Genomic DNA, 12,281 nt, shown 5'->3' with positions numbered 1-12,281 from the left:
ATGAAATTAAAGGATAAATTTTCAACCAATTAAAATCGAAAACAGTACATTTATATAGTTCCTTATAAACTACGACATTTCTCACAAGTCTTTATTTATTTTTTAGTTCCACACATGCAAAAATAAAATCTTCGCCGATGAAACATTTCAAACCTTTTTACACCAACATGCCTTCACTGAATTCATTTGAATTTCGTGGTGACCATGATAGTACATTGCATAGTACATCTATATTCACGTGCACACATGATACGATCTTTCGGGGACAATTTGCTCATTTATGACACGTCATTTCTGAATGACCAAACGCTTAGCTACTTTATTTTCGTTTTATAGCATGAAAACAATAAAAGAGGAATGTGCAACCCATCATAAATTTGAAATGGATCAGTATTATGAGATCCTTATTATAAGTAACTACGACATTGTCAGGATAATAACCTAGCGTCAATATGAAAGAAATTAAAGTAGTTCATGCATTCATCCGTATAAAAGCGGCACATGTATTTTATTTTATCCTTATATTTTTCATAGTGCGGTACAAGTGCTGCATGCATAAAGAATATTTCTTAACACAAATTTTTAGTATAATATTTCGACCCCACTATTTGAAATTCACAAAATACTTATTTAATTATTTCGACCAAAAATCATTGTTTTTTACGTTCGTAGTAACGTAGTACATTCCATTGTTGGTCACCTGTGTCAATTCACGTGCACACTACAATTGTTGTTGTATTTAAATCTTTCGGCCAATGAAATGAGATGTTACAAGTTGATTGTTTGTGATACGCCAGAATGTTATCAATGAATTGTCAATCGCTAAACTTGACTGCATTTCAGTGTACCTATTCAAAAACGTAAATGCAAATTTCACAAGGCTTGATCCAAATAGCCTTTTTACTGTCTAATAACTTGCAAGTACGAAAAAGACAGGAAAGAAGTATATTTTGTCTATATGATTTGTGTTTGCACACTTTTTAAAGTTGATCATGCACTAATAAAATTTTGACCAGATAAAAGTTAAAAGATGACATAATTGGACAACCGCAATTGTTAAATCGCTTTGACGTCCGAGAAAAAAAGATAATAATCAACACATCCATTGTAACTTTTAAAGCCAGTTAAATCCTTTTTTGCTGAAAGAACGTCCGATATCATAAAAATTCATTATCAAAACATAACAAAAACACAAGTAAAGAACGTTTAAGTATTCAATATAAATCAAAACACAAATGTTATTCCTGATTAGTTTTTCGAATTATTTTATTTAGGCGTTGAGACCCTTTGGTGACCCCACAGTTTAAATGTCTATAAAATATACGTCGTGAGTTGTGGGCGTTACAGACGAACGTTCACCTAATCTGACCCAGTCAATGGGATATTTTAGCGCGCCAATCAATGGTCTCGGCTACACTGTTTTGCACATGATTCTATTTGGACTACAAACGATAAGACATAACACATTATCCAACCGAAACCATAACAGAAACATAAAAAATAAATACATGACCCTATAAAAAATTCTTTTGTTCAAAATTGAGTTGAATCAGCTAAAAGAATTTCTAAACCTGCTGTTAATACGAAAGATCCAGTCACTACTGATATTTTAATTCGGTTATTTTCTATGTTTCAATTTTCTACAGTTTACTAGTGGTTAGGGATCTTTTGATGACTTTGCTTGGTTTCAGAAGTTTTTAACGTTTTAACGAGTTAAGTCAGCTAAGATGTAACTATATTATAGTAAAAGATTATCATTTAGTTACTTAGATTAGGAAGAGTAAGACTGACCAGTACAGATCAGGAGATGAGATTTTAATTTGTAAAGGGCATACTTTGGCTTGTCCTTATGCTATGTTTTTTTTAAATAACTTAGATTAGCGCAATTAGCCTTGGAAAGTGATATGTTTCTATTTCTCCATTGTACAGAAGTAAGACAAAATGTGCTTTACTTAGTATAAACAAACCTATTAGTTATACCACTGCTAGGGAGTGCGTTATTAAGAGATTAAAACTAGTTGCACCTGAATTGAATCTTGAGTTGCATTCGCTTAGATCTGGTGGTGCCACCATGGCGGCAAATTCGGGTGTCAATGAAAGGTGCTGGAAGCTCCATGACAGGTGGAAGAGCGATTCAAGCAAAGACGGCTATGAAGCCGACTCCGTAGAAAGTAGGTTAGCCGTTTAAAAAACTTTAGGCTTGTAGTTTATCTAGTTTCATATTTTTCTATCTTTGTTGCTCTATGCAGTACACGAGCTAGTCAACAAACATAAGTTTGTGTTGTGTTTTTCTTTAAATAGTTGGGTTAAATGTATTAAGTGGAAAGAAGACTAAAAAATTCCCGAGGCACATAAGTATAACGGGAATTGATTGTCTTCTAGCGCATGTGTAATACATGTAAGTGTAGGCGTAGGAATTTTTAGCGCCAAAAAATTAGGTTGTAAAGCGACGGCTTTATGTATTTAATTCTAGCCTGAACTTCGTACTGTGAACATCGTATTCTTTTAGGGATGTTTAAAGAATAAAGATTTGCATAATTTTTTATTTTGATAAATATATCAATGTTTATGCAGGTGGAATGACTATACTAACGTAATCGTATTTCGACTCTTGTTCAAAATATTTTATAGACGTAGTCCTAATGACAAGATTTCTTTTTTACTTCCATATTAACAAACAGAATTAGGTTTTCTTTTTCCACATTTCCCTAGTGAGATCCCACACTAGAGTTTCGTTGGCATTCACAAAAAGGAAACAGGTTTCCTAAAATGGGGTTTTCCTGGTCGGCCACGGAACACTTTTGAATTGTGTCTTACATATATGCATCTGGGCTTAACATTTTGTGAATTTAGTGCAAAACTAAAAAAAAACGTAGTGACATCACAAAAGAGGGACGAAATATACCAGAGGGACAGTCAAACTCATAGATCGAAAACAAACTGACAACGCCATGGCCAAAAATAAAAAGACAAACAGACAAATAATAGTACAGATGACACAACATGGAAAACCAAAGACTAAGCAACACGAACCCCACCAAAAACTGGGGGTGATCTCAGGTGCTCCGGAAGGGTAAGCAGATCCTGCTCCACATATGGCACCCGTCGTGTTGCTTATGTTATTACAAATCCGGTAAATAGTCTAATTCGGTAAGTCACATTCGTGAAAAGGGAGGGTACTGTAGTTACGACATAAGGAACAGATCCGATATCATCTGTGAAACGGTTATTCCATAACGGTCAACCAACTCGTGATGGCGTCCGTAAAATTTACGAAGGGATGACTTCAACTTCACCATTTGGAACTCTTGGCTTAATAGCTTCCTTGTGAGCAGCAATCCTCCATCAAGGAAATCATGATAGGAAACACAAGCCCGGGAATATCGTATCAATTGGGAGATAAATACTCCGAATGCAGGCGCTGCTGGAATGTTGCTACATAGAAATGGAAAGTTCACAATTGGGAAGCTGAAATCATCTCTTTTGTCGTATAGTTTTGTTTTCAACTGACCCTCATTGTCAATTTCTAGATGTAAGTCAAGATATGAGGCAGCAAAACTGTATCTGTAGTATCCTTTATCTCTAGTTCGATGGGATAGATTCGTTCAACATAGTCACCAAATTTTGTATTATTAAGTGAGAGAACATCATCTATATAGCGGAACGTAGAGTTAAAGGATACTGCTAACTTCTTATCTTTCTTCCTAAGAAGTTCCTGTATGACGTCAGCCTCATAATAATAAAGAAACAAGTCGGCAAGTTGGTTCCCATTGGAATTCCGACAGTCTGTTGAATTATGAATTGATATTGTGATACTGGCTAGGTACCTCTTAGTGAAAGAAGATCCAGACATAAATTTCACCAAATGTTTTATGATCAAGCTCCTGATTATCTTTGTAGTCTCGTACCTCACCAATTTTGCCAAGTTTATAACTGTAATACTAGAAGAAAATTTAATATTCAAAACATCAACTATAGAACTTCTTTTATCAAAATTCCGTCCTACCATCTGTTATTCGTGAGTGTAAAAGCCTTCCACAAGATGTAAGATGTAATCCATCAAAAATCCCACTTAAAAAAGATTAAAATCATGATATTAAGAAAGTCCCTTCATATTATAATACTGGTTGTAGAAAATGTCAAATATTTCACGCTAATTGCAGTGATTTAGGCCGTGTTCACATTGAGCTAAACTCGGTGTGGTGTAAGCGTACTCGACACTTAAGCTAAACTCTGTTACGTTCCCATTGATAAAAATCAATGTTTACTTAAGGATTGAATGCTTCTTTTTGTAAATTTATTGGGGTGTAAAAGCGTTGACCGAAGTACATTTTGTTTCCGCACTTCATTTTAAAAATGTGCACCCGGTCATCGCTTTTACAACCCTATAAAATTACTAAAAGAAGCATTCAATACTTATAATTACATTTTTTTGCTAGGATCATGCAAACACGATTTCTATCAAGTTTTTTTTTTTATTTACCTGTGCACTTTATTATGGAAGCTCGTGTCAACATGAATGTTACATTTCATTTTGAAATGAAGGTTAATTTCAGAATGACGCGAGATTGCTGTTAGCCAATCAAAATAACGTATTATAATGAAACATACATGTAATGTAATTATAGTTAGTTTAGAACAGATTTTCACTAGTCAACGTAGACCTTGTGTGGATTAAGTGTACTCTAAACTCGATATTTTTATGAACTTTTGGATTTTATTATGAATATTTAAGGAAGTAACATATTATGAATAAAAAAGATTATAATAATATTATTAATTAAGTTATTAACCTATCTACATGAAAAAAATTCAAAAATGCTCAGTTAAAAACATTAAATTTAAAGCCTTGTGGACCATTTGATTTTCAGTGCGAGGGTGGATTGTTTGCTGATAGAATATTCATTTTACACTGGTTTTAGTACGTTTTATTTACTTAGCGCGAAAACTATTTTCACTTTTTGTACATAACTATTTCTTGCAAAGTTCTGCATTTTCTAAGACAAAATATTTATTTTCATTAGGTCTTGGACAAATTATTTTTTACAGTTAGTTCCAGTCCAGACTATTCATTTCCAAAATCACCCCATGGTCACTTTGGTCTTCTTTCTATCGGCCGTAAAACCCTCGCCAAAGTGGGCCGTCCGTTTGGCTGAGCGGAATGTACAAGTACTCAGTCAAGTCTGGTCAGAATTGGGACATTAAGTACGATGCCTTGTATATAGAGCGTGCCACACTCTCTGCACTTTAAAGAACCTAAGGGGTCCGTAGGTGGCATGTTGCAAGGCAAAATTTCTGTCTCTATCCAATATACTGTCATTTTCAAATGGCACTGCAAATTGCCCCGATGTTCATCTCGGACGGCCTCTATTACAGGACCTACCTATTGTATTTATTGCGCATTTGTTATCGTCCTCAAAATGCATGAAATATTTGTCACTGGACGTTAAGTAACCAACAATAAATCAATCAATCATTTTCAAAATACTTTTTTTCTCCTTATTGTTACACTGTTTGAGCTTGCATAATCGTGACATTATGATAACTTTCAAAGTTCTCTAAATAAATACGGTAACGACCATTCATCTTCGTGGGACAAACCATTTTTTCATTACATTAATAAAAAAAAAACATCCATATGTTTTCAATAACATACAGGAACATTTTTAAAAATCCATGTTGAAACCCCCGCTCTTCTTCCCTCATGAGACAAATATGTTTTTTCTTTAAAAAAATGTATTTAAACAATTTATCTTTCCGCCCCTTCCCCTTTCCTAAAATAAGATATTGAAAAATTAAAAAAAAATGAATTGGTCTGCCAAAAAAATATGTTTACAGAGGAAATTTTAATTCAATTATATGTAATGTACATGTACATTACGTGTACATGTTGTTTACTGGTGTGAACAATTGTCAGGTGCAGGTAATTAAAACCGATGTACAGATGAGAACAAAGTTAATGTGAAACCAGTGTTCATTACATGAAACTAATTGTAAACATGTTTACAGTACGTGACGTTTGATGTGAACACGGCCTTAAATAAACAATTTTTCAAGAAAAATATTGTTCATTCCAGCCTCTGTATATGTGGACAGGTCGAATGCAACAAACACTGACTGCTAGAATGTTAAAATTAAAGATTTATTAGGGCACAAACCATTTCCACACTACCAAGAAATGTTAATATACAAACACTATTATCAGGTAGCGAACTCCTCAGTGATAAGGAAAACGTAAATAATTTTTGAAGGTGTATAAAGTTTTCTTTTGGAAACAGTAGGATTTGGTTTATAATTTTTTTGATTTTTACGTCGATTTAGATTTTGAAACATTGTAATTGAACATTATTTTGTGGAACATATACATATCATATTCACAGTTAAGACCACAATTAGAAATGGGTTGATCACATCTTTCGATCAAACTGACGTTTGTTGTTTTACTTTTTGAGTAACGGGCAAACCACAAAATAAACATCTGATGTTAATTGAAATTATATTAAAGCAGGTTTCTTTACACTACATGTTCTTAATGTTCCTAATGTTGTCATTTTGTTAAGGGAGACGGATTTATATACGTTCTTCTTCTATTGAAAAACTGGAATTTGTGCACTTTTTTTAGAAAAAAAATAATATATTGTTTAAACTAACAGCATTTTGTGATGCTTGTAAGGTAAGAATGGTTTTATTATTTTGCAATTATAGAGACCAAATAATGGCTCTTATCATATCTCCTCCTTTTGATATGTTCAGCATATGACGGGTACAACAGTAGTGTGCCGCTCTTCATATAGGATCTGCTCAACCTTTCTGGACACCTGACCTTGCCGTGATTAAATGGGGGTATTTATTTTTTGGATAATTCATTCAAGAGCCAACCCACTTCACTTAGTTTTCAGTGGTTTTCTTTTTTTTGTATTTACTTTTTCTTCAATCTATGGGGTTTCAAACATCATTTTTTGGTGCGTTAATGTTTGCCCGTCTCCATTTCTGACGGTCATAAAAGATCATGTCAGTACTTTTTCTCTCTTTTCCGGAAAGCTTTGTGTGATTCGATAAGAGTATCTTCAATCGTTTGAAAAATACACAATAAAACAAAAGATCGACCTATCTAAGTACACCATAGTTTAATGGAAGTCAAAAAAGCTTCTGACGAAATGGTCAGCAAACCGTAATCGTGAAGAAGTCTTTTCATAAATGTATATTAAACGAAGAGTTCAAGATATAAAGAAGACGTTCTAGTTCTAGTTCTTGGAATTCTATGCGACTGCCATATAAGTGAGAGGTTAAGCTAGCAAAAAAAACAGGTTTAATCCACCATTTTCTACATAAGAAAATGCCTGTACCAAGTCAGGAATATGACAGTTGTTTTCCATTCGTTTGATGTGTTTGAGCTTTTGATTTTGCCATTTGATAAGGAAAATGTAAATAAGAAAAATACCAAACTCAAAACGGAAAAACTTTTATAAAATGTCAAAATGGCAAAATGAAGTTTGGGCACTCACAAAAATAATTGTTACAAAGCCTACATAAAAAAGAGTCTCTATGTGTGGTGATACATTTCATATCTTTTTAATCTAAATTAATTTTATCCAGAAAAGTAAATCGTTAAATAAAGGCAACAATAGCCGCTGTTCAATGGTCATTAATCGATTAAGCGAAAACAAATCCGAGTAACAAACCAAAACCGAGGGAAACACATCAACTATAAGAGGAAAACAACGGAACAAGAGAAACACTGAACTGCAACAAAAACAAACGCCAACATACATAGAACCGGACTATTTGAAAACAACTGCCATATTCCTGACTTGGTACAGGACATTTTAAGAAAAAATGGTGGGTTGAACCTGGTTTTTGGCTAGCCAAACCTCCCGCTTTTATGGCAATGTTAAAAATGCCGCTAAAATGACAACATTACGTGACAGGAATACAGTACAAATAAACGCAAGAACAATCAGGACAGAGAAACACATAAATAAGTAATATAATAGTACACTACAACATGTAAACCACAGAATAACAAAAAATTAACGGACACCTCCCATGAATCCACGACAGCACACCAGGACACCACAAACAAATTATAAACAGTGCGTCACACTAATGTATGATGTATCAACGCCACAAAAAGTGACGTGCTATTTTGTGACGTTTATATTAACACAGGTAAATTTCTAAAAATAGAATAGATTTGTTTTATTGTAGACACGTACAAGAATATAAGACTGAGTTAGTAATGGTGTTATTTTATGTATTTTCCTACCATGACAAGAATATCAAAATGGAATTGTGTTTGTAATGGTGTTATTATTTGTATTTTCTAATCATGTCTGTTTTTCTTCTAAATCAAAACTATGTATTAACAAAAAAATCCTGTGCATATATATGCTTTAAACTAAAAAAACATATAAATGAAATTGCTGATTAATTATCTTAACTTTTACATACATATAGAAAATAAAAATAAAATATCTGTTGGATCATGTAAGACCAAACAGTAAACACACTTGAAAACAAACAACATAAAACAAAATCACTGTAGACGAACCACGAGTAACTCGACTATACTGACAAATAAGACATATGTGAAATGTACCGAAAATACAGAATTCAAACCACAAACGATAAGACATAACATAATATCCAACAAGACTTACACAAGAAACATTATAACTAAATGCATGAATGTTTGATGTATAAATACCGAGGCACGTCGTATAGCAATGCGAATTCACAGGTCACGTTCGTTACTTAGCAGACCAGACGACGTAGATGGTAAACCACAATCTAAGACGTGGTAAAAATGTCGTTAGTTAGTTTAGACACAGACACATCGTATAGATCAACCAATTCGTGATGATGTCCATAAAATTTACGGAGTGTCATTTTTCCTACTCATAACTCTGTTGGAGCAATTTTTGCGTAAGGAGCACACTCCTGTATATGAATTCCGTATAGTGTGAGCATAACCGAGCATAACGTATCAACTGAGATGTAAAAACACCATACGAATGGGGCAGAGGGTAGGTTACTGCTGAGAAATGGGAAATTGATAATTGGGAAGTTGAAATCATCCCGTTTGTCATAGATTTTAGTGTGAAGTCGTCCATCTGTGTAAATATTGAGGAAAAGATCAAGGTATGAAGCAGTCTTTCTAGTTATAGTAGTATCCTTAATTTCAAGTTCACTGGGATATATGAGATGTAAGTACTGACTGAAATATGGGTTATTCAGTGATAGGACATCATCAATATATCTGAAAGTAAAACTAAAGAATTTCGCAAGGTGCTTTTTCTTTTTGTCTTTTAGAAGGTTCTGAATGAATTCTGCTTCATACGAGTACAAAAACAAATCGGCCAGTAGGGGTGCACAATTAACAAATTAAAGCAATTTCAATCTGAATTGGAAAAAATGGGCATCAACTACCGCCACCTTTGAAGACACCGTACTGCCAACTCCTCTGTGTTTGGTTTAAGACTTACAGGGTACACATATCGTTAAGGTACCACGCAAATAATATATATATATATAAATCTCAAGATTCTTCAGTTATTATAATTTATATTACTAAGATTTCAAAATTCTTCAAAACAAACAAAAACGTCGTTTGTATTTCATGTAATTCATTTTTATTATGGTTATATATTGAATTCTAGTAGCTATTCAAAGCACTTTAATGGTGTTCATCATTACTTTTATTTGCAATATGAATTAATTTCTCAAACGTATTACATATTTCATATATTTCGTGCATTGAATAAATAAAACATCTTAGTTCAGAAAAAGTTACCAGACCTATAGGTTTTTTTTACTTTTTTGGAAAGGTAAGGGAGTGTTAAATATGTTTGCATGACACGTAAGAGCTTTCATAAGTACACAAAGAAAAAGAATCAAAATCCAATACAAAATAAATATTTTACTTCACGTTAAGTAAACACGTACATTTTTGCTATCAACTTTAAGAAAAAAAAATGGACAGAATTCATTGTTATCAATCCCCATAATTTTATATAATGTAAATTTGAAAATAATCGGTAATCATGAATCAAGTTATTGCAAGATATCTGCATACTTTTGACATGGTATCTCGTACAGTTGTGAAATGTACATCCAATACACAAGGAGGGAATGCAATTTAACCAAAATCTGGATTTTCTAAACGAACAACAAACTGACAAAAAGAGTTGAAATAACATTCTTTGTATTCACGCCAACCAGGGATTATTTCCTTAAATATCAGCAATAAAACAGAAAAATACAGTGAGGAAGGAACTTACCGAACTTGAATGAAGTGATGAAGGTTTTGAATTGTTATAGCTAAAACTGTCATGGTGCTGTGCTGGTTGCTTTTCATCTTCTTAAATCAGTAAAAGAATTGTACAGTTATATGATAAAGAGTAAATAGATACTTAAAAATATATAATAAATGAATATTAAATCAAATAAAAAGGGTTGAAAATTTAAACGTACACTTTAAAACGAAAAATGTGAAAGATTTATTCAGAAAAAAAATAAAAACTACAAAACTGTCCTTAAAGAATGAAGAAAAAACGCATTATATAGAATTATATTTCCTTAGTAAGATATATAATGGAATAAGGATCCATCATATGGGACCAAAGCACGCACAATAAGAAGCGGACCAACAAGAAACAAGAGTGCACACGCTGAAATGTCTCGCCTTCTTTACTAATCATTGATATTATGTTGATAGTCCTAAATATAAAGCTTTATTACAACTGTCACATAAACTTAATATTAACCAAGTAAACTAAACATTGACCAATGAACCATGAAAATGAGGTCAAGGTCAGATGAACCATGCTAGGCAGGCATGTACAGCTAACAATTCTTCCATACAACAAATATAGTTGACCTATTGCTTATAGTTTAAGAAAAACAGACCAAAACACAAAAACTTAACACTGAGCAATGAACCTTGAAAATGAGGTCAAGGTCAAATAAAACCTGCGTGACTGACATATAGATCATAAAATATTTCCATACACCAAATATAGTTGAACTATTGCATATAGTATTAGAAAAAAAGACCAAAACTCAAAAACTTAACTTTGACCACTGAACCATGAAAATGAGGTCAAGGTAAGATGACACCTGCCAGCTAGACATGTACACCTTACAATCATTCCATACACCAAATATAGTTGACCTATTGCATGCAGTATTAGAAAAAAAGACCAAAACTCAAAAACTTAACTTTGACCACTGAACCATGAAAATGAGGTCAAGGTCAGATGACACCTGCCAGCTAGACATGTACACCTTACAATCATTCCATACACCAAATATAGTAGACCTATTGCATACAGTATAAGAAAAACAGACCAAAACACAAAAACTTAACTATAACCACTGAACCATGAAAATGAGGTCAAGGTCAGATGACACCTGCCAGTTGGACATGTACACCTTACAGTCCTTCCATACACCGAATATACTAGACCTATTGCTTATAGTATCTGAGATATGGACTTGACCACGAAAACTTAACCTTGTTCACTGATCCATGAAATGAGGTCGAGGTCAAGTGAAAACTGTCTGACGGGCATGAGGACCTTGCAAGGTACGCACATACCAAATATAGTTATCCTATTACTTATAATAAGAGAGAATTTAACATTACAAAAAATCTGAACTTTTTTTTCAAGTAGTCACTGAACCATGAAAATGAGGTCAAGGACATTGGACATGTGACTGACGGAAACTTCGTAACATGAGGCATCCATATACAAAGTATGAAGCATCCAGGTCTTCCATCTTCTAAAATATAAAGCTTTTAAGAAGTTAGCTAACGCCGCCGCCGCCGCCGTAGCCGCCGCCGCCGCCGCCGCCGGATCGCTATCCCTATGTCGAGCTTTCTGCGACAAAAGTCGCAGGCTCGACAAAAATGCAACAAAGGGCGGAAAGATGCATTTACTACCAATCAAAAGTTGATGGATGCATCACATCACAAAGATGAGGAATGAATTTGACCTATCTCCCTAGATGGGTGAAGAGTTGTCTCCTTGGCAATTTTACCACATCTTCTTATTTTTATATTAAACAACAGATTTCAATTGGATTTTCAGCAGAGTGGTGTAGGATGAAATAGTAGTAATATTTCAATAATCATTCATTGTAAATACCCATCTAGCTGTGGACTTGTTTACATTGGTATGAATAAAAATTGATATAACATAACACAACACCCCTAGCCCACCCCACCCCCTCCACCCCCCGGCCGTTTTGTGTACTACTTCTCATTTCAGTGAGTAATT

The 12,281-nt window shown here is 33.7% G+C and overlaps 1 protein-coding gene across 3 annotated transcripts in view; it reads right to left on the bottom strand.

Annotated features, from left to right (window-relative positions):
• Nucleotides 1-12,281, bottom strand: part of LOC127729723 (uncharacterized) — a 62,220-nt gene that overhangs the window by 31,151 nt on the left and 18,788 nt on the right. For 2 of the 3 annotated variants that reach the window (XM_052237592.1, XM_052237594.1), the window contains exon 3: nucleotides 10,281-10,360. In XM_052237592.1, the coding sequence (XP_052093552.1) occupies nucleotides 10,281-10,360 (80 nt within the window). The remainder of the gene's footprint in view (nucleotides 1-10,280; nucleotides 10,361-12,281) is intronic. The other variant, XM_052237593.1, reaches the window with a different exon arrangement.

Source organism: Mytilus californianus, unplaced genomic scaffold (genome assembly GCF_021869535.1).
Source record: "Mytilus californianus isolate M0D057914Y unplaced genomic scaffold, xbMytCali1.0.p SCAF_2, whole genome shotgun sequence".
NCBI lineage: Eukaryota > Metazoa > Mollusca > Bivalvia > Mytilida > Mytilidae > Mytilus > Mytilus californianus.
The sequence above is the reverse complement of the archived record's forward strand: the minus strand, read 5'-3'. Positions and strand labels throughout refer to the sequence as shown.